This window comes from Motacilla alba, chromosome 1A, assembly GCF_015832195.1.
Source record: "Motacilla alba alba isolate MOTALB_02 chromosome 1A, Motacilla_alba_V1.0_pri, whole genome shotgun sequence".
In the NCBI taxonomy this organism is placed as follows: Eukaryota; Metazoa; Chordata; class Aves; order Passeriformes; family Motacillidae; genus Motacilla; species Motacilla alba.
In genome coordinates, this window is record NC_052031.1 from 30,506,582 (window position 1) to 30,530,052 (window position 23,471).

The 23,471-nt window shown below is 37.1% G+C and overlaps 1 protein-coding gene across 2 annotated transcripts; it reads right to left on the reverse strand.

Moving 5' to 3' along the window:
• Positions 1-4,773: 4,773 nt before the first annotated feature.
• On the reverse strand, positions 4,774-23,464 carry RPAP3 (RNA polymerase II associated protein 3). Of its 2 annotated transcripts, XM_038154357.1 has the most exons (18): positions 23,332-23,395; positions 22,398-22,483; positions 21,302-21,460; positions 20,574-20,714; positions 20,034-20,156; positions 18,739-18,866; positions 18,066-18,187; positions 17,658-17,728; positions 16,548-16,679; positions 15,430-15,557; positions 13,707-13,828; positions 12,199-12,269; positions 11,920-12,036; positions 9,905-10,113; positions 8,566-8,761; positions 7,856-7,953; positions 6,350-6,450; positions 4,774-5,263 (listed from the first exon to the last, which is right to left on the reverse strand). In XM_038154357.1, exons 3-18 carry the CDS (start codon positions 21,455-21,457, stop codon positions 5,172-5,174), a joined length of 2,007 nt encoding a protein of 668 aa, XP_038010285.1. In that variant the 5' UTR covers positions 21,458-21,460; positions 22,398-22,483; positions 23,332-23,395; the 3' UTR covers positions 4,774-5,171. The 2 variants fall into 2 exon arrangements, with proteins under 2 accessions (XP_038010285.1, XP_038010286.1); XM_038154358.1 differs by lacking the exon at positions 22,398-22,483 and having other exon boundaries at positions 23,332-23,464.
• Positions 23,465-23,471: the final 7 nt, after the last annotated feature.

The following is a 23,471-nucleotide window of genomic DNA, read 5'->3' on the forward strand; positions in this document are numbered from 1 at the left end:
AGGACAAGGAAGACTTTTGTATATTCAATTGTTGGTTAATATAACACCATTCATGCTTCACGGTACATTTCTTGCTTTAAAAACCAGGCAGACTTACTTGGGACATGGAATCAAGTCTATTTTATGCCGTCATCTTAAACTTCATTAATGCAACAACTGCCAGAAGAGAGACTGGAAGGTCTGAAGTTTGAAGAAAGTACTACTTTCTGCTATTATTAAGAAAGCAAGAGACTTCGAAGTATTCAATCACAACTGAACTCAGCAATCACTTGAATAGAAAACAAAAGAAAAAAGGAATTTGTTTGGGTTTTATGATGTATTTGCTTCAGTTTATAAAGTCAGACTTTAGAGTAGAATACTTCTACAAAATGGAGTCTGTAGAAACAAGGTTATTAAAAGGAGCCTTCAGAAAAACAGAGCTTTGAGCAGAAATATTTAAAAACTAGAAGGGGCCTTCTAACGACACTTTCAGAAGCTGAGTAGCTTGCAACTAATGACAGGAAAGGGGAGGCAGTGAAGAATACAATGAACAGAAAGGGCACAGTGAAAATGAAGACATTCAGAGAGGGAATCAGCACATAGTGACAGAAGTAACAAGAAAGATCTGATACAAATGGTTTATGTGAATTGGTGCAAAGAAAAAGTGACAGATGCATGAACCCATAAAGCTTTACTATTTCAATCAGTCTGAACTGCATGCTTAAGACACAACAGTGAAAAAATACACTTCCACCTTTTATCGTAAAAGCTGTACCTTCCCTCAGCCTAACCAGCAAAGAAAATAAAGTCAGATCAATCACTAAGGCAATTCCAGGTCATTTCACAGACTTGCATGAAGACTAGATTCCAATTTAGAATGCATTCCTTAGAGGTCAGTCTAGTTTCCTGCTCTCTCAAGGATAATCACTAACAAAGGATTTTGCAGGGCAATAGTGTCCTCTGTACAACACAACCCTTAGAAATACACCTTAAGGAAGTCAAAAAAGCATCATGCAAAAATAGCAAAGATAGAATGCAATTCAAAACACCAACTGCTCTCCAAGGCATGAGAAAGAGTGGCTTGACAGCAGCTCCAAAAGACAAGCTACAGGGTGAATCTTACCTGGGCAGAAGAGACAGTAAGTGTGCAGCCCTATGCTACTATTAAGGTCCTTTTTGCTACTCCTAGAAAAGCATGGATTTACTGAAAACAAACAATCAAACCCTAGTGATAGAAGAGACTGGCACAGACTCCTTGCCTCACAGTTGCCCCTACATGGGACACTGGTGAAAGAGAGAAAAAAGGATGTATATTTAACACTCCATACTCCTGGATTCTAACACTGACAGTAGAGCAATCACAAGCTGCCTAGACACCACAGCACCTAAACACAACTTAAAAAACTTCATTTCTTTCATCTTCTCTCTACTTCCTCCGTTGCAACATTGCTCATTAAGGTTTCACAGGAGGAAAATAAAAGGGCTGAAAAGGGTACACCAGAGTTGGCAGCTACCAAATAATATCAAGATAACAAGCTCAAATTATGGCAATGGAAAGAAAGGATAGCAAGTGTGAAACGGGACCAACATGAACAACAAAGAGCTCTTCAAAGATCTCAAAAGAGAAAAGCAAGTAAGTAATAGAAATGAGGACAGATTCTTTAATAATTATTAAGTAGCAGTAACAAGAAAACACAACCACAGGAGGAAAACAAAATAAGCAGTAGTTGACTGGAGTAAGAAGAGACTGCACTGTCAAGTGCACCAGCATTAAAACAAAAGAAAACCACCCTGAACAATGGAAATGTTAGTGATGGAAGAAGGAAGAAAACAACTGACAGCTGATGACACTGGTAATGAGCTGCTCAGTATCTGTTTCCATTTCAGTATTCCCTAGTGATGGCACCTACAAGCAATTGCATTCACATCTCTGACAAAGAAAGATCTCTGCCTAGCAAAGGAGAAGAATGAGCTAGAACCTAAGTTTCCTGAAACTGATGTTCACAGGTTCTCTGGACCCTGAAGACTTATACTCTTAAATATGAAAAACTGGTATGTTAACCTTATACTAATGTTAAAGTTATTAAAAAGATATATAATTTATATAAATAAAATTATTTAAAAAGTAGCTTCAAAAGCAACAGTAGTTGACGTGAGAATTGGCAAGCTGAAATGTCTATTTTTAAATAAAATGAAAAGGAAGAAGAAAAGCAGCAAGAACTTCTTGAGCAGTGTCACAATCATTAATTTTCAATCCTAGAAAAAAATCCAAAAACATCTTTTGGAACAAGTACTCAAACTATGTTCATTTATGCTTTCCACAGTAACTGACACATGTATTGCCAAGTACAAGTTATGTTAAAACCTTTTTTTTGACAGCAGTGTAGCAGGAAGTCAAGTGTCTTTAGCTTGATGTGTGATTGTCACCGGACATCCTTATAAGCAAGACAAACACAGATCAGATGAAACAATTACTTTATGAATGCAGAGCTACCCAGAGTTGCTGGAAAGCAAAAAAAGAAAATAAAGTCACAGTTTACTGCCAAAAGGGAAATCTGTAAGGATGTTCTACAAAGTAAGTCCTAGGGTAAGTTCCCTAAATATTCTAGCAACTTGGGTTATGGAATTAAAAGACAATATGGAGTTTGACTGTCTTGGAGATTTACTGGAGGGCAATATTCAAATTAAAAAAATTATCTTGATGAATTAATAAGTTACCTAGAAAAACGTAATTTAATACCGGTAAGTAAAAGAATCATTCAAAACTCAAGCCTGAATCCATCACTGCAGCAAACACGATCTGATATTTTTGACATCTTGAATGCTGTAACACAGCAAAGGGCTAGGAAGTATTTCACAGTATTTATGTAACCTTCTTTTCCCCAGCACAATAGAGTTATAACCACTGTAGAGTGTGTTGGATTAAAAAAAAAAGAAAAGAAAAGAAAAAAATCCACTTCTCTCCCCAAAAAGGATTTTTTACTGGCTTCACATCTGTGAATCCTCTCCATGTTTTACCAAATCCTACCATTCAGAAACTTGGCAGTCTTTAACAATTTAAAAGGGAAAAACACTGCCATCTCCTGGAGCAGGTGGAGCTGACAGTTCCCTGATTACCTGCATTGTGCTCTCCATCTTGCACTGTTTTCTATGCACTGAAAAGTAACTTCAGATGTTGCATTTAAAAATGAAAGCAAAAGTCTACAGTAGCATATCATCTGCAAGATTAATCTTAGCAGCCTAAGTTCAGTAGCAACATAAAATGAGATCTACTCATCCACCTCACCAAGTTCTACATGACTGGAAAACTTCATCAGCCCTCCTCAACACGCACAAATCCGGAACAGAAATCTGTAAAAGTAGCAATTTGGACAAAGCCCAACAATGACAGCTTATTTTCATTAACAGCACAGCACAGTAGGGTTATAGGTGACTCTTGGCTTACAGTTTCCCATCCTACTGCCATGATCTTGCTTTTACTTTTGAAGGTCCCTATGCCAATCACCTGTTTTCATACAACAGCTTTCAAAACCCAGCCTTTGAGAATGTACCAAATGGCTTATTAGTGCAACACAGTCAAGCAAACACCTCTGCTGTACACTGCACAACCTGTAACAGGAAGGTACACTGTATCTACAAAATCTGTACCTATAAAATTATCAGGTAACTACTCCATCCCCTACCATTTACTAATTACAGCAGTATCACCAGTACCTTATCCAAAGTGCTTTACAATAAGAGGAATAAAGAGCCTGTTATCAGTGACCTGGGACACACCCAGCAGTAACAATTCTTACTGTAGGTAGCCTGTAAGCAGTGCTACATAAAGGCTCTTCCATTCCCCCAGTAGCACTGCCTGCTCTCGTGCTCAGGTCCATGGCTAATTTGAAGCCACCTTAGGAGTCCAGTGTTAATGTCATTCCTGTCAATTGCTGCCAGGCCTGAGGATGCAGCTCAGTTTGTTTGTTTTTAACTGGATTCTATCTTAACTAGGACATAACATAGCTGCAAATGTTTCAAAATTATTTTTCTAATACTGTGTTCTATGCGGGCAACATTTACACCTTTTCCTACTAATCCATGTTGGGAGTTTGAACTCTTTTTGAATGCTACAGCTATTTAATAATTTCTCTGAAAAAATCACAACTACCAAACCAAAACTTCCAGAAAAGCATCAGCACAGCACGAGGGCTGAATCAGGATGAAAGCAAACTGGCAGGATATTAGCATGTGCAGGATGGAAGAGGCAGCAGATAAGCTTACTCCACCACTTGGATAATACAGATAATACTAGACAAGTACTGTCTTTTCCTCCTGGTCATGTGAGCAGTACAAGTAATTTATCATGTCTCATGCTCAATCTTATTTAAGAATTTCAGTTAATTTCATGCTTTTGCCTTCTTCTACTGTTGAGGTACTTTGTTTAGCCTCCTGAGTCATCTTAAGGGGTTTACACAGTCAGGAACAACTGACCCACAAGGATTAAGTTTCACCAGATTGTTTTAAAAGTACTCTTGAAAGAAGACAAAGTGTTTTTCTTTAAACTTTTTGTTTAATTCTACAGTATTTGTCTTCCTTCTATTCTGCAATTACAGTTGAGGTTCACAGGAATAGCTTCAGAGGTTCTCAGCTATCAATGCTAAAACTTCACTTTTAGATAAACTTAAGTAAAAATTCTGGAATTTTCTTGTCATCATACTTCAGATTCACTTTGCACAGCAGAAGTTTGGATGTGATGGATCTCTACAGAAGAGTGATTTAGGCATCTTAATTTTAAAAAATCCTTAAAACTATATCTTCAATTCAACATTCAGTTTATTTTCTAAAATAAAAAACCCATGCATAATTCTAATATACAGCATTTGATAAACAAAGACATGTTTATAAATATTTTTTTCCTTTTAATAAAGATCTCTATCTACAATCCAGATCCTGAATGCCAATCTGCCCAACTGTTTTTCAGGCAAACAGATTCCACTGAAGAAAATGTAGATCCATATTGTTTCAGGTACTGGAAAACAAGTGTACTTCAGAACTAAATAATGATCTTTTCAGGCACTTGCCATTTGGCTAACCCAAACTTAAGAGTTTCATTATTTATAAAAAGCAACACAATTGCAGTCTTTACAGCCTTCTTAGCTAACTTCCACATGAAAAAGGTGCAAATCTAGACATTTACATCAGTCATCTTGCTAAGAGAAAATGCCGTATTTCTTCTCCAATTCTTCAACAGAAGCATCTTTTAATCCCATGTGGTTCACATGATTGAATAATACCTGTGTAACTGAAAAGAAAATCCCGACATGAATTCTTATTTTTGTAACTCACATTTTAAGTAAATTAGTCCAATTCTTTCCTTGGTGAGAGTAAGGGGCATACAGATTATACAGTTGAAATACAAATACATTTTTGAACTACTGGGAGGATGAACACAAGTGGCAAAGCAAAACTTGCACTTTGTTCCAATGCGCAGGAGCTGCCTAACAACACTTCCTTGAACAGGTGTATAATCCAGGCAACAGAGAGCTTTTAGTTTCTTTACTATCTTGACACTGTGCCACTACATGCAGAAGACAAATGTTAATGCCAGTAGCAGATAAAACTTGCATCAGGAAAAGGCATGAATGCCATTCATAAGAGGCGCTGCACTTCAGTAAGTCCAGTTATTTTATTTTAAGGAGATTCACATTTCAAAAATTTTTAAGTGTAATGGTAATTAGGGAAACTCAGCTGTATATAGTGAATTTAAATGTACATGAGCCCAGAGAAATGTTTTTAAGAGTCTCACTACCACATGGTCTGTCTGGTGCACTAAATATAGAAAAAGTCTGAGACAAAACCCACTTTTATAAACCATGAATTCAAGCCAACGTGAGCACAAATTGCAAACTAACATGACTGATGCCTCCAGAACAGGACAGACAACTAGGCTGAGTGCTTTAGAGATTCTGTTTTCATTCTTTTGCCAACAGAAAAGTCAAGATTTGTCAAGAAATAGTTGTAAATTGTGGAAACTGTATAATCTGGATACCTTGGATCTCAGATGTAAGATTTCATACAAATTCATAAATTTGTAACATTACCAGCTACAAACTGACAAGCTGGTAAAGCTTATTTTATCAGAATAAAATGCAGTGGTATTACTGATTAAAATAAAATGATTTAGCTGTAGTTTTCTAGTCTAAACAATAGTCAAAGGATTAAGAAAAGTTACATGACATTCATATTAACTTCTAAAACAATAAAAAGCAAGACAACTAAAATGATTATTACATAGAATAAACAAGAATAATGCTAAGTTTTTCATATTTTTTGCCATATTCTACAGTATCAAAAAGTATGCTTACGAAGACACTACCAAATTACTTACTTTTTTTTTCTGACCCTGACATGAACATTACTGCCATATCAAATCTTTTTAATTCAGAGAGCCTCTGGAGGATTTCAAGGATGAGTGATGGCTCCTCTTTCCTGAAGAAGATTATTACAAATATAAAAATAACCACTGTTGATTAGAAATACTCAGTAGCTACAAGCAATATTGAAGATTTCAGGAACAAGAAATTAAAAGACCAATAAAATTGCCCTCTCTTTCATATTCTTTATCTTTGTCTTTCTATTTGTCCATTCACAAAGCAGTAAGTCAATATCCAGAAACCTTTATGTAGGTATTATTGTTCTACTGAGCAAGAATGAAGAAATACAAAAACCTAGAGTGATGCAAACTGACTGCTGGTCATGTACAGAATACCATATACATGATTGAAAGCTTACACCTGGCAGTAACATCACTATTTTTATATGTATCAGGTACTCTGAAAGGAAGCAGCACCTCTGGCCATTAAAAATTGCCTCATTGAAAAGCTGAGCCAATTACAGCTGCCTTAATTTTCATCCATACAGAAAATTCCTAGATTGTGTTCATTTTACATTTTTCTGGTCAACAGTAAACAGGCACTGCCTTTTTTACAAACACTAACAAAAATTATTTTTCTTTCATAATTTCACATTTCTTTTGGAGTGAGACAGGACTCTTCACAGCAAACAATTTCAGATTCCTAGTCTTTTTATATTCTATCACCAAATACAGGACTTTATCTCTAAGACAGTATTTTTCACCCATTTGATGGATATTTTACCTTTTAAGGAAACCAAGGGAAAGGCAAACATTGATTTATACTTGCTTATCTCCATAAAACAACACTGAAAAACAGCAAGTGTGTGCTCCTCGGACAGTGTAATTCAGTAAAGCAGTACAGTGCCTCTGACAGACAAAATGAACTTTAGGACTCAAATGGTAGCATGGATAGAAATTTCAAAAATAACTTGTCAGGTCCTGTCTTATCAGAACCTCAGTCTCCAATACATATTTGCTACAGGCAACTGTAAAATGCCAGCAGATAATTAAGTCTGAATGCATCACAGTAAGCGTGGCATAAAACCGAAACCCTCTGAATTTCTCAGCTTTAGAAAGTTAAAATCGAGGACAATGCACAATTCTATGTGCTCTCAGAATGCACACACAATAATATGAACAAAAGTTATTTCATACAAATCATTGCAAGTTTCTGGTGCTCTTTAGCACAGCACAATTCAACAACACTCAGTACAAGTATTTTTTTCACTTCTTTTCTACCTGTTTTTTCATTATGAGTTTCACTTCTTAAGAAGCAACTATTAAGTAATTCCAATTATTCCATTATGCTCATGTAATGCTGTGTGCTGGAAACAATTCTGTAAGCCCGAGGCTGGGACTAGAGAGAACACGAAAAACCCCCAAACACAAAACAAAAAAACAACCTCCCCCCACCACAAAAACATCAAACCTTTCAAAACAACAATAAGCAATGTAAAACAAAGGAGGAATTAAACTTACTCAACATAGAAGTCATGAAGAATTTTCAGGATCTGGTTAAACAAGTCTGGATCTAAGGACTTCTGAAACAGCTTTGCATAAAGCGAAGGCTCTATTTGCTATAGAAAAAATTTAGAAGTTAATTTTAGACAAAAAAACCCAACAACTGAGTCATGAGAATTACATGTGCATTTTTAGAAGGTCATGAACAATGTTGAAGCACATGAAAGCAAAAAAAAACAAATCACACAATTTAACACCAAAAAACTATTTTTTGCTTGTTCACTTGGGTTTTTTACTAATGGTAATTTCTAACTTCTCTTAAAAAAACTTCAAGTGATTTTTTTTTTTCAATATATGTGAGTAAAAGTAGACATTAAGTAGATTGCTGTGTTTCCAGCATTTGCAGTTTAAAAATGTCCAATTACCCTAGAAGCACTCATTTGAAAAATCAGAATTTAATAGAGTTACTAATGTAAAGTTTTAAAGAAGGGCCTATATTTGAAAAAAAAAATTCAGAGACTGTACTTAAAACAAATAAAAAGGTGCAAAAGAAGAAAAACTCAAATGTGCGCCAGACTATATCTTGTTATGTGAAGACAATTAAGTAAAGGGATTATAGTACACTTGAGACACTCCAAACATACCTATCCCTTCCACCTAAGGATACTGTTTCTACAACTGATGTTGAAGAAACTGTTCAAACGTTGTTGATACACTATGTTTCATACCTTCAGGTACAAGTACATATTTTCAGGGCAGTCTTTCAACTTTCTGAAGTCAGATTCAAGCTGAAAAGAATTTGCAGGAATGGGAGGAACTGGAGAAGCAGACATAAATGACCTTCTGATTTCTTTTTCTCTCTGTTCGCTTGCAGGAAAAGACGGATGCAATGTTGATGAAATTCCTTTCACATTTACAGGCAGCCTGCAAAGGTATTTTGCAACACATAATCAAATCAACTTTTAAGGAAATTCTACAGTGAGACCTAATTGGAGATCCCTCTACTCATTAAAACCTACAATACTGAAAACTTTTTAGAAAAGAATATGCTTTAGTTTAAGTATATATTTTAAAATTCCTTCAAATTATACAAGCTTTATATTTGATTCACCTTCTCTAAAAAAAACCACATTTGCAAATACTTAAATTTACTCAGCCTCTCTCTACTTTGTTTCTGGAAATAACTGCATTTTATAGTAGGTTTCTCCAATATATACCTGCCAAAACCAAAAAAAAAAAAAAATCGGATTTTCTGCAATTTCATAATGCAAAGCAGTAACAATGTCAAAGGGATAAACTTGTTTCAACACTGATAGCAGCAGATCTATTTTTTGTCCTGTAATTTGTCATTTAAGTCCATTGATTTTTTAGAAATTAAGAAATGGCTAAGAATATACTTTTTTTCTTCAACACTTCACAGTAAATCCATCTAACTGAGCTAGAAAAGGGGCCAGTGTTTCTCACAGAAGTTCTTTGATAAGGATTCTTTATATCAACAGAACAAGGCAGTGCTGATGCAGCAGACAACGAGTTCTAAGACTGAGCAAGGATAAAGCTTCTGTACCTCAGCCTAGTTTCAGCAAGACAGACTTCAGTTTGCCTAACTAACACAGTGTGACTTAAACTGAGCACATCTGAAGCTACCACCTGCCTCAGCACAGGAAAGGGTGGTGACACTCATCTGCTCCTCTTCTCTCACACAACTGGGGTACAAAGAATGCTTGAACTCTGTTTAAAATATCTTCTAAAACACAACAAATCTAAGTTGTAAAAACAGCTAGGAAAGGTGGTGTGCCCAAGCAAGAAAGAGTACAGCATGCAGTAAAACACAAATGTCTTTAAATCTGCAATGTAATTCTGAATCTTCCACCTGACACTGAATAGAACATATTTGTCTCAACCAATGAATGGTCAAAAAGGCAGATGTGCAAGAACTGCAGTTTCTTTCAACATTTCTTTTTCAATTCAGTACCTTCAATACCTCACCACATGTAGACATCTGGAAATTAAGATTATGTTTCAACTACATTTACCTTTTAAAAAGAGTATCAGAATTATTATACTTACTGTAATAGTGATGTATCACTGATTTCTTCTATTTTCAAGTGCTTTGCTTTTGGAATATCAACCGTAGTTAACAGATCATCCTGATCTAGAGCTTCTGTTGCTTCAGCACTCACTGAATTCCTCAAGTTATTGACTAAAGTAGTGCTGGGCAAGTCATCATCTGACGTATCATCATCAACTTCTTCAATATCTATTCTTCGCAATGGTTTCTAAACAGAGCACAGACCACAGACCACATGTCACATGTGGACTCAACATAAGTGTTTAAAAAGACTCCAGACATAGCTGTGAGTAACTTAAAACAATTGTATGATAACCAGTTACCTCTGCAGTGGGGCACAGAGAAGATACTTTGCATAAAGGTAAGTGGCAAAACCAGGAAACCATAAAAACCTATATGAAGCCTGATATGATAATTTTATTGCTTTACCAGAAATTAAATAATTTAGGTAATTTTATTGCTTTATCAGAAACCAGTATATCCTTACCCTACAGGATCTCGATATGCAGTCTGTGTTCTCAGTAATAATTAAAAATGTATACTTTTTTCACACTAAGGTTGAAGAGGCAAGATCTATCATATACTTTGTCCCATTATGTGGTAAAGCTTTGTAATTTAGGAAAATAAAAAAATAACCAATAACACCGGCCTTGGCCCACAACTTAAAATTTTGATATAATAAATATCAAAAAACTAAAATATATCAAAAATAAATAAAAAATAATAAAAAACCCTGCTGACTTACCAAATGACATACATCCTAAGGTAATTAATTCCACCATATGCTAAAATGCTTCAGCTTATTTAATCTTTGCATGATCCCTCATTATTATTGACCATCATCTAGTACCACCATCACAGGTCTTAGAAAAAAAGCTCTCATCATTTCTTACTTTAGAACTTCATTTCCTGAACATGAACATAATATATATTGCTCTAGAAATACTGATGCAAATGCACATGCTTAAACACACTCCACAATTTAGACTTCTAGGAAATGGCAGTACTAAAAGCACAGATGTTTTATCTATACTTATTCTACCTTAAAAAAATAACAGGAGAAATACAACCAACTTAGCATCTTCACTTAATTTAGCAGCCAAAGTGAACACTTAATAAATATTACTGCCTATAGTATTCCAGCTACTTCACAATAAATTCATTTAGGTTTAAAGAAATGTTTCTAGTTATAGAGAAAACATAATACTCCTCTCTCCCAAAGGATCAAAATAATCCCACATTTTCTATTAAAACTATCCATCTGAATTACATTACTTATGAGGGTAAGCAAAGGTTTTCAAATACCATGGGTGCATACACATACAAAGTATGAGCACTCTTTGTATTTACACAACTCATTTCCGCATGTATTAAGATTAAATGTACTAAAAGAGGAAGCCTAATACATAAAGAAACCTGTTATTACATTTTTTCATCTACAATTCATTCATCTGACTATAATCACTGATAATTCATAGTCCAAATACATTGCTTATTGAAAACCAATATCCAGCTGTCCCGCAGTTTACATGGATGAAAATGCATGCTCAAAGCTCTTTGGAAAGCAGCCCTATGTGACAGCAGCATCTGGCACAAGTAGGCAACTTGTCTCATAACCACTATGGCTGCTGTAAAAACTGTAAACAGCAGTAGAAATGAAGGAAAGTTTACCCAGAAGTTCTCAACTCTCATTTACTCTCAACTGCAATGGGCACAAGCCAGGGTTTTGGGGCTGCCTGCCTATTCCATGTTACAAATGTATGCATACACCATGTCTGCTGAGGGTGGTACTGCAGGCTGAATGCTTACCCCACCACTGCTGTGAACATCAGCATTTCCATGCATGTATATGTTCTTGATCAAAAGAGTATATCAAAAGAGTAAATTTATATATTTTTGCCTTTCCACAGGCAAGGCTATCTATCAGGGGTTACTCTACAATATAGAAAGCAGATTTTAACTCCAAACTCTACTTTTCCCATCATTATAGAAAGCAATTCATGTAACAACTTACTGTTGATTTAATCTGTAATGGATCATCAATCATTTTCACTATATTTTTGATTTCTGCTTCTTTTATCAATACTGCAGGATAGTCTTGGTGAGTCTGCTGCTCTTTCTCAGCTAATTCCTGAAAAATATGCCAAGTTGTCCAAAAGATCAGGCATTTCATGAATAAATACAAGGTATGTTAAAAATAATGTAGTAAAGAATAAAAACCTTCTAGTACTATAGCCTTACAAAAAAACCCTAAACAAACAAAACCCCACTATACCCAAATAAGCATACATACATTTCTTATTTTCGTGAGTTCATTTATTGCTTGCTTATTTCCAGGTTCCAGCTTCAGAACAGCTTCAAAATCTGAGTAAAAAACAACACAGAAACTGTAGATATTTCAAGTTACAATGTACATGTGGCAGATTTTTAACCTTCTATTTTCCTTTCATAGCTCTAAAAATAATAGAGGCAGGTAAGTGACAAAATGGCCAAGGTTGGAAGGGACCACGCACCAGTGGGTTGTATGGTCCAACCTCCCTACTCAAGCAGGGTCATCCTGGAGTGCAATGCACAGGATGGTATCCAGACAGTTCTTGAATATCTCCACTGAGGGAGACTCCACAACCTTCCTGGGCAATCTGCTCCACTGCTTGTTCACTGCACAGTAAGAAGTTTTTCCTCATATTCAGGTAGAACTCCCTGTGCATCAGTTTCCACATGCTGCCTCTTGTCCTATTCCTTAGAACCACCGAGAAGAGCCTGGAAACATCCTTTTGACACCCTCCCTTCAGATACTGATCAACACTGATGAGAACCACTCTCAATCATCTCTTCTGCAGACTGAACAGGCACAGTCCCTCAGCCTTTCCTCATAAGAGAGATGTTCCCTTCATCTCCCTGATCATCTTTGTCACCCTCTGTGGGACCCACTCCAGGAGCTCCACATCTCTCTTGAACTGAGGAGCCCAGATCTGGACACAACACTCCAGATGTGCCTCAGAAGGGCTAAATAAAAGAGCAGGATCACCTCCTTTGACCTGCTGGCAGTGCTTTTCCCTATGCAGCCCAGGATTCCATTGGCCTTCCTGGCCACAAGGGCACTGCTGGCTCATGGGCAGCTTGTTGTCCACCACATCCTTCTCCCAGCAGGTCAGCCTGAGTCTGTGCTGGTACAGGGATTGTTCTTCCCCAGGTGCAGGACCCTACATTTGCCTTTTGGATTTCTGAAGGTACCTCTCTGCCCATCTCTCCAATCTGTCAAGGTCCTTCTGGAAGGCTCACAGCACTCTGGGGTATCAGCCACTCCTCCAAGCTTTGTATCCTCACTTAACTTGCCGAGGAGGCATCTGCCCCTTCATCAAGTCACTGATGAACAAGTTAAACCACAATGGGCTCAGTATTGAACCTTGAGAGACACCACTAGTGACAGGCCTCCAACCAGACCCTGTGTCACTGATTAAGACCCTCAAAGATCTGCTGCTCAAGTCAGTTCTCAATCTACCTCACTGTCCCCTTATAAGTCCTCCTAATGCCTATATAATGACCTACTTTTAAATGAACTTTCCAAACTACTTCTTACCACTTATCATAAACAGCAACAGCTGTAATTTCACACAAAACTGTCTTCCCATATGTGGGCACCAACACAAGAATTTTTATACATATTCAGTGAAATCCAACAGAAACTGTTTAATTCTTAACTTCTGCACTGATAATCTCAGTAAACCAGAACAAAAAAAGATCAGGATGTCCTTATACTGATCTCTTACCTACCACATTTAAGCTAATTCAAAATCATACCTTGAATAGCTTCCTTTAGCTTCCCAAGAGCAACTCTGGCAGCTCCTCTTCTGGCAAAAGCTTTAGAATAGGAAGCATCTAAGAGCAGAGCTTGTGTGCAGTCATCTTCTGCCTCTTTGTACCTCAGCAAAAGCGTAGTACAAAATTAATAATCAGTTTCAAGAAGCAGTTTCAACGACAGAGCTGCCCAAACCAATTAAAATATAAAGGTAGATCTTCATTACCTACATACATAAACATACCACTGAGCTAAAATGTGAATTAAAAAACTCCCATAAAATATGGTTTCTCAGCACCTTGAAATTTAAGCTGTATTTTTGTGTATCAGAGTGCTCACTCTTTTTAACATTACAAAAATTCACATCCTCTGTAAAGAAAAAAAACCACATTAAAGCTTGTCAGAGCAGACTCCACTTTAAAAACCCAACAACAGCCTTAAAATCAAAGTTAGTACCATGGCTTTGTACTTGTGAAAACCAGAAATACCATTACAAGCAAAGAAAACGTACCAGAGAGGAGAAGCAAGTATGCATAAGAATAAATTTCTCTACATTTGGAATTCTGTGACTTGCCCTGAACTATTTCAGAATAAGATATCAGAATATCCTTGCATTAATATAATTTGTTTCATTTTAAGATAAATTTCCTCATCCCATTTATATTGTTACATTAGATCACGATTCCACTATGTGCTTAATAAAATATTTTCATTCCTCTTCTCCATGTTCAAACTATCATTAAGTTGATGCAAATCAATTTTTATTTGCTGTTCTCATCAGCACTAGCAGTTTGTAAGAATACCAATGGGCTTTTGCTGCATTTTATGTTTGGTCCTCTTTCAAATGTAAAGACTCATGATACAAGAGTCATCATAGGAATCAATTTTCTTGCTTGGTCATTCAATAAAGTATTGCTTCCTCTGAACCTCACGGAAGATTATTTGCATTCTGACGTCCTTTCAATTACAAGTGTTGTGTCACAAATACTATCCATGCAACCCATCTTATCCTAATTTGAGATCAATCTACTGTCTCTAGAGATATCCTGCCATGTCATGTTAAAACAGATGACCAACATAACCCCTGCTCTTCACGGTACCAGCTTACAAGTTTTAAATTACCACACCATCACAGAGTCAAACGAAGTTCACACCTAAAAACTGGCCATATGGAACTTATTTAATTTGCTGGAAAGTATGAATTTCTGTACAGTTTCTGGGTTATTTGGATAAAAATTAATTAAAAATAAACACACAACACATACATGTCTCTATCAGTGAAGTTAAAAAAACATTTTAAAATGTAAAAATTTCCAGAAAAAGCTTTTATTAATTCCCTCCAAATTCAAAAGTTATAAGTGACTTCTTTTTACAGAGCAATGTTTAGTAGTGGACGGGATTTCACAGTCAAAGACAAAGCTTTGGGCAGTTCCTTTCAGAAGGGTGAACATCTGGATTTTGAACACATAAAGAATGAAAATCCAACTTTGAAAACCATTATTTCATACTGGTGCTATTTTATTCTCTCAAAACTCACTTCCTACAAATTGCATTTTGAGATCACGCATACAGATTTTTTCCTTCTCCTTCACTGCTTTCAGTGTGATTTATTCTATACTGAATTATAACAAAAATGAGGAGTGACAACGACTCGAGTGAAAATCTGCTGGATCATTATTCTTCCTGATTTACAACAAACAATACAGCATGTGTAATTCCACTTACTTCTCAATCTTTAGGTAGGCCATGGCTCTATTAGCTGGCAGTAGTGCATTGGTGCCATCTGCTGCAATACCGCGGGTATAACATTCTATGGCAGCCTCATACTTTCCTTCTTTGAAATAACCATTACCCTGGAATATTTAGGTCCAAACAAAAAACAAACAAACAAACCTGAGAAAATCCAGTGCAATTTACTTTTTGTTATCCTTTTTTGCAGAGAGGGTGACAACATTATGAAGATGAATTGCCAAGAACACCCAAATCAGGGCAGACAGTTACAGCGTATTTCTTCCTATCTAAGTTTGGAGGCAGAACACAAAAACTATCTTAATACTTTCTAATACTTCAAGGATAAAAAAAAATTGCTACATGCATTGTTCAAATGCAGACTTGTAAGTCTACAACTTATTTAGCTTTATATCTGATGTGCAGGATAACCTATCCTGTGCCTCATGAATTTCACAAGCTGAACATATCTGACTAATTACTTCTTACAACCAGTATAGCAAACCTGAATAATGATAACAAGTTAGATTACATAGGTAGGTAACTGAGCAGAAATGATGGTGTAGTTGCTAATGCTATTTATTTATTGATAGTGGTGAGAGGGAGAAATCAATAAGCCAACTGTGAGTCAAGACTATGCATCCAGAAATACATTTTTATTGTCATTGTTGCCTGCACCCCTAAAGCCCTTTTTGTAACTACTATTCATCATGTAATCAGAGGTTTGAAAACAAGAAATAGTCCACAACTCCCCTTGGACAAGCAAGCATCAAGACGCTTATAATAATGGAAAAATGGAATCTTTGTAAAGTGCAGTTTAACTTCTACTTGTCTCACCATGCATTTGAAATTTAGCATATACAATTTGGGCTGTAAAAGCTACCTTTTATAAGTATTCCTCCAGACAAATCCAAACAGAACTCACTGTCCCACTCACCTTCCTAGAGGCAAAATGGGAAACACTTATGGTAACATCAAGGACATTCCATGTACAAAGCTCAAGGTGGTATCAGGTTTAATTTATACATTTGCATAACTAAAAGCAGCATAACAAACAGCACAACCACCTTTTTCTTTGCTAGGTTTCTCCTGCTCCACCCGAACCTGTGACCTACCAGATCTTTTTCTGCAATCGCCTTCTGCTTGAGCTGCTGGTCTTCAATGCGCTGCTTCTCTTCATCTGTTAATCCTGTTCTGAGTGCATCTTCAAACTCTTTCTGTTGTAAATTTTCTTTTAATGACAGAGCCTGTAAAAACATAATTTTTTCCTTCAGTAAGTATTTCCCCACTTCAACATTTTCAGAACATAAATTACAATAATTTCTAAACTTTTCTGATAAGAAAATCTGCCAAGCTTTTTAACAGAAGTGCCTGTGTTGTAAATTAAATACAAATTGAAGGGACAATTTAAAAACAATTTGTTTCTTGAAATGTATTTCTTTGAGGGACTGCAAGTCAGAATAATACTTGGTAAATAAAAAGCATGAAATTTCTGAAGCACAGTGTGAAATGACTCATGGAACCTTTCTATACAGTCCAATTCACCTATCATTTATTTCTTCAGTTACTGGAGACTTTGCATCTTTGTTCTGAAAATAAATTTTTCAAGCGCTGTCAAAAACAGTTGAAGAGGTCTAAGAAAATTCATACAGGAGTGACAGGTGAGCTTCTATTTACAAAGGTGATCATACTTAACATTCTCCCTGTCATGAAAAGGATCTAACTTGCACTAGCAGTATTTTGTTCTGTACTTGGAACAATTTTCTGGTTTGGTTGACCACAGCAATCAGTGGGACTACAAGCAGGCTAGCAATGCAGTTTTATGGCCAAGAGAACACAGAAGCTCTCTCATGTGCTGTGCTTCTTTATACCAAAATACTAAGCATGATTGAAAAAAGCATTAACATAGGAGGCAGAAAATTGGGGAAAATTAAAAAATAAACCAACCAACCCACCAGAACCCAACCAAACAACAACAAGAAGTCCAAAAGACACCAGACGGTGCACACATGCAGTCTCAGTCTGGGATCCAATATTACACTGATATTTGCATATGTGTGAGTTTCTCCAAAAGAAACTCCATTAAAGATTTTGACCTCGGAGAACGTCAGATGCCAGAAAAAGCATGTGAGAATTTATTGAATCAGTTCTTGTTACAAAAATTGACACAGATATAAACTGAACAGGGTGCATTAATTTATGTTAGGGTCTCTTAATCTTTTTACCTGATCAATTTTCTTCAGTTCATTTTTTGCTTCGAAATTGTTTGCATCCAGCTCCAAAACTTTTTCATAATCTATCAGAAGACCAGAAAAGTATATTTCAGGTAGGAAGCACAGACCAGTAAGCAGAGCATTTCTGAGATAAAACTTTCTTGTAACTACCCAAGAAGCCTGAGATATTTCAAGGAATATATCATTCTAGAACAGTTAAAGCTGAATTATTCAAGAACTACTACTAACATCTACCGCTATAATTTGGACCTGCTACCTGAATTTTACCTTGCCAGAAGAATATGCAACATGGTATGTCACTGCTTTGTTTATAGGAAACAAAAATTAAATTCCTACACCAAAGAAGCAGAAGACACAAGTTTGTATGTATTTTAAGAGAAGAATTTTAAGAAGACCCACCTTCTTTAGCACCTTGAAGATTTTTCAAAGCAAAGCGAGCAGCCCCTCTTCTCGCATAAGCCTTTATGTAATTTTTATCTAAAGCAAGTGCTAAATTGCAGTCGGATTCCGCAACAGAAAACCTACCAAAAAAATGAATGAGTAGTTTGGATACATCTAGGTTACAAACTCCAAATTTTCAGCAGTTCATCTTACTCTGAGCCTCACCAGGTTCTTGTTAACATGGGAATCTTACATGCTTCAGAATGGGCACAAACCAAGTACTTACATGTTTCTTGATTCTGAATACATTAACACAAGAAAGGAAAACAGCAGAAAAGAATCTCTACTGCCACAGGAAGAATAACCAACTACCCTTTCTTCACTCAAAACAAATCAAAGCCTTAGAAATAGAGCTCACTGAATGTGAAAGGCAATTTAACTTTCTCTTTTTTCTTCAAGTCTTACACTGATAACACAGAAGATGGTGAACTGCTAGTGTGCAAGCCAAGGAAAAATTGATGAGGGAGACTACCAGATTGCTTCTCCTGGTGGTTCCTATTTTACTTTGAAACTGGAAGGCAGGCTGCAACAACACAGCAGGATACATAAATCAAGAATTAAAACTAGACCAAAAATCTAAAGGTAGTGTTTCAAGTACAAAAATATTACAGATTTAAAATGCAAGTCTTACTTTTTCATTCTGTAAAAAGCTGATGCTCTGTTTGTGGGCAATACTGGATTGTACGGATCAGAATGCATCCCTCTAGTATAGCATTTTATAGCTTCATCAAAGTTTCCTTGTTTAAAGTAGTTATTGCCCTGTGAATAGAAAAAAGCATTTTCAGCAAGTTACTGTACATTGGCAGCTACACTGCTAACTAAAAACCCTAAAAATTCAAAGTATTCTAGAAATGCTTAAATATTTTTGTTCAACATTCCTCATGAATTAGTGCTTTACTATGAAATATGCTATTATATTCTAAGTGCACCATATTAAATAATTTTCATTATATATTCTACAACAGAGGTCTATAAAGTATGCATTTTCAGTATCTCTAGGTCATTTCCAGAAACATGTAACAAGCACATACATAGCTATTTCAACTACCAAACAAGGTTTTTTGTTTTTAGTAACTAGGTCTGTCATCTTTGCTTTCCAAGTCAACGTTTTCATTTCTGCCTTCTCTGGGACACAACTTTTACCTCAAGCACCCTCAATGACCTCACCGCAGCCAAGACAATAATGGCCACAGATACCTCAGCTTCTCAGCGTAGACTGCAGATTACACATGAAGAATTCCCACAGCAGCAGGAATACAACACAAATATCACCCGCGTAGACAATTTAAAACAGACAACTCACCCCACAAAAACCCAAACCAAAGCTAGAACTACTGAAATCAATGTTGACTGGCAGATGGGTTAGGTGATTGTTTACAAACAGAGAAGTTTATCAAAAACACAGAAGCTGCTACACAACTTAGCCTTTTTCTCACGGCAACGAAACCTGAGACAGATCTCTTTCTATATCTTTCCTTATTACACTTGCCATTATTAAAGCAGCGAAGTTCACCCATCATTCCCAGATGTATTGGCCTCACAAAGGGAGTATTTTGAAGTTCTTGCAGATTTAGTTTGGGGCATTCAGAAGTTGTGTTCAGGTAAAAACCATTTTGCTCTATATAGCAGCTCTATACAGCCATTCAACTTCTCAAAGCAAAACATCACCAATACATTTGCCATCACATGCATACATTAATTAGAATCTCCCAAGCTTGCTGCTACTGACAATAAGAAGGAATAGAAGTGCAGTGAGAATTTTCTATTTTGAAATAATGGGCAGGGAAATAGACAGAAAGACTTCCAAATAGACAATTCTTCTACCAGATGTGCAGCCTCAGTAGATGATCTTTTAAAAGAAAATTGCAAATACTCCTACACCTAAATTTCTTCTTTACCAACAATAAACATCTATAATTCTATAACCTTTTCCTTCTCTGCAAGAGCCTTTTCAGCATCTACATGAATTCCATCTTCTTCAGAGTCTGATTCTGGAGATACGGAATCATGAGCACTATCTTCTTTATCAAGTTCTTCAAGTATTTTATCCTGGAATCAGAAACAAAAAACCAAACTGTTGTCTCCTTTTAATTTAACAGTGCAAACTAATACAAGTAAGATTTTATTAATGTGTCCTCCAATACTGACAGTTGTGTTTAGTCTTATATTCTATTATAATTATGACCTTTTAATAGGCCTATTGTTAAAACAGGTTTTTTTCCCCTTAAACTAAAATTCAATCTGCTGGATGAAAGCACAGTCAATAGAAAACCAAGTATTTATCAATATTTCAAGTATTAAACTAATAATCTTTTTGGGAGAAAGCTACCCTATGTTCATACAGTACCCAGCACAGTAAGATACTGACTAATGGACTGAATTCTCAGCACTGCAACAAAATTTTATTTAACACAGAATAGCAACTGGGGACAAGACTCTGGCAACAAAGCAAATCTTAAGACTCACCACATCAAGTTTTCCCCATGCTTCATAATCATAAGACTTGATCTTGTTTTTCTTGTTTTCCTCAGAAGTTAACTTGGAAGGGACTTTGTTTTTGCTTTTCTTCTTTTTCTTAAAAGCCTTGTTTCGAATTGGTGGCAAATTCTAAATAGAATTAAATAGCTTTTTATGAAACAGATGTGTGAAAATCACTTGCACTGAAGAATCTACAGCACCTGTACCTGGACAGAATATCTATCTAGTGGCTAGTTTTATTTTGGAAATCCATCCAGCAAGCCGTTCTCATGAGCTCTACAAAACCACTAAGAGCTACAAGCATAAATCTTTCAACACCTAATAGTAAATACTACATGTATGATATAAAACTGAGTTTTAGAAGACAACTCTCTTCAGAGTATCACTGAAGAATCACTTCAATATGCTAAATGTCAGCAGTAAATTACCAATACTGATGCTGCACACAGAAATATTCTCATAGATCTACCCAGAACAAATAAAAAATTTACTGGCCTCATCACCTTCAGGGGCTACTGGCCCACAGCTCAGTTGGTGGTGCAGTTTACAGAGGAATGTCATTTACTTCAGGTGAAGAACACATCATGGATTAGTTTATGCCTTCTATTCAGATATTTTAATTTAAAAAATGTAATTTTGCTAATGTAAAACATAATTATTATAAACACTACCACAGTATGAATAGCTGAGTCGACACCGGTCTTGTGTTTTCTTACCTCTTCTGGGACCCCACTCTGTTTCCTGAGTTCAGAATCCACTTCTTTAATATCTTTTTCCCAGCTCTCCAATTCTCTCATAAAATCCTGCAGCTCTTCAGCATTTTGCTTCACTTGCAGCTGCAGTTCTATTGCTTTACTTGGTGCACTCATCATAATCTGCCAAAATTCAAGGAAAAAAGTCTTCTAAAAAGAAGTTGAAAGTATGTAGTGAAGGAAGCTAGCTACTTCAAAATTAACAAGCCTGACTTACATGCCAGTCAGACTTCCCAACAGCACAGTAGGAACATTAAACAGTAAGAGACTAAGAAGAAACACAGTTTACACGTCTTTGAAAAAATGAAGGGAAGCCATATTATTCGGATAAAACAAAGTATATAAAAAAATAAAGCAATTCACATTTTTCTAACTAAATATAAGGTAAAGCACCCAACAATTTCAAGGTAATCCTGAAATTGCAAGCAAGTCCCTAAAACATTGTTTAATAATTATTAACACTTGATTGTCTTTATAGATTTTGTTGTCTCAAGTGAAAGAAGTTTTATTATCACAAAAATATCAAGTCACAATTAAAAAGTAACCTTAAAAATTGTTGGTTACAATTCAGAAAAAGAAACCCCACATGTGTACAGTTTGCAGCATAAAATTCAGAAAGGATGAAGCAAACATGTTTTGAAAACAAGTCATGATTAAGTAAGTCATGATCAGCTAAATACAAACTTTAGACAAAGAGAGTTATGAATGGTTGCTAACTATAACCTCTTGATGGCAAGCTTCAGGATCGATTACAAGCCTCATGGAAATACAAATAAGCTATAAATAAGCTATTTGTAGAGATACTACACATAAAGCTTTTAAGGAAGAGAAAGGTCTAGGCTATTTGACATGCTTTATTTCATGTTATTTTTCAAACCTGTGCAATAAGCTAGTAGCATAACAATATAAAAACTTGTAAGTCAAACAAAGCTAATGATTTCTGTGGTACAATGTGCCATTTTTAATTACAGACAAGGGTCTCAAAGAGTTGGAAAAACACACTGCACGATTACTACCAAACTAATGCTACCAATGTTTTTACATGCTCAGGAATAAGCACCTGAGTAGATGCGCTGCTGCAGCAGTTTGTTTCTCCCTAGTTCATGCACAGGTGGTGACATAATTCTCCTGAGCCCCCTATTAGGTCTATTTGGAAACAAAACAGAAAGAAACTTTCGGTCAAGCCAACAATACATAGCTTTCATCACGTTTCCAGTTAAGGAGCTTACTATGTTTTTTTCTGCCTTTAACTGTTGTCCCATGCCGAGGTACCACTGTAATATTCAGTCTGTAATTTCGTGCAACTCGGGCACGGACATACAGCCTAGCATTTCTAGGTAGGTAGAATAAGATACTTAAAAATATGAAAAAAAAAATCCCTTGTAATCTGCTGAACTTTTCTTTTTCCTGTGTCTGACTAGAACAATATTTTCACGCAGGGGAAAACCTAGCATGAAATCTGGCTGTTCGTTCTCTGCCATTCTAAAGCATTCTGCTAAAGTGTATAAAGTCAAATCGCTCCGTTACTCACTAGCCGCACACAACTTAGCAACGACTTTAACCCACGCACTGTCGGCAGCCTCTGCGGCGCAGCCCTTACACCCTCCGGAGCACTTCTATTCGACTCTCAGCGCTGAGCCCTCCCGAGACCCGAAGGCTGCTGTCCCCAGCGACTCCCTGGGAGCGGCCGCACCACGCCGGCGGCCCGGCCGGCAGCACCGGCCCGCCCTGGAGCGGGTCGCAGGAAGCCCAGAGGCAGAGCAGCCCCTCCGAGCCGCAACACCCGCCTCTGCACCGCCCTCAAGTCGCAAGCGAGGCCTTGACTCCATCAGGGTGTGCACCCCCACGCCACGCCTCGCCTCGCCTCGCCACCCCGCGCGACCTAGCCGCCCGTGGACCACAGAGGTGGGGATGCGGCTGCGGGACCGCGCCACCAGAGCATCGCTCGCTCTCTCGCTCGCTCGCCCGCCGCGCCCGGCCCGGCCCGGCCTCACCTGCGCCGCGGCTCCTCCCGCGCCGCCCGGCCCGCTCCCAGGCTGCTGCGCGGCCCCCGCCGCCAGGAGCCCACAGCGCCTGCGCGCGCGTCCCCCCTGCCACGTGCCGGGAGCGCGGCCGGCGATTGGCGCGGCCCCGC

Excerpts from the sequence above, each read along its gene's own strand:
- RPAP3 (XM_038154358.1), bottom strand. The coding sequence starts at position 21,457 with ATGATGAGTGCACCAAGTAAAGCAATAGAACTGCAGCTGCAAGTGAAG. Across the intron at positions 15,558-16,547 it reads CGATTGCAGAAAAAGATCTG|GGTAATGGTTATTTCAAAGA; the intron begins GTAGGTCACAGG and ends TAAATATTCCAG. Across the intron at positions 5,264-6,349 it reads GTCAGGGTCAGAAAAAAAAA|TTACACAGGTATTATTCAAT; the intron begins GTAAGTAATTTG and ends TTTTCTTTTCAG.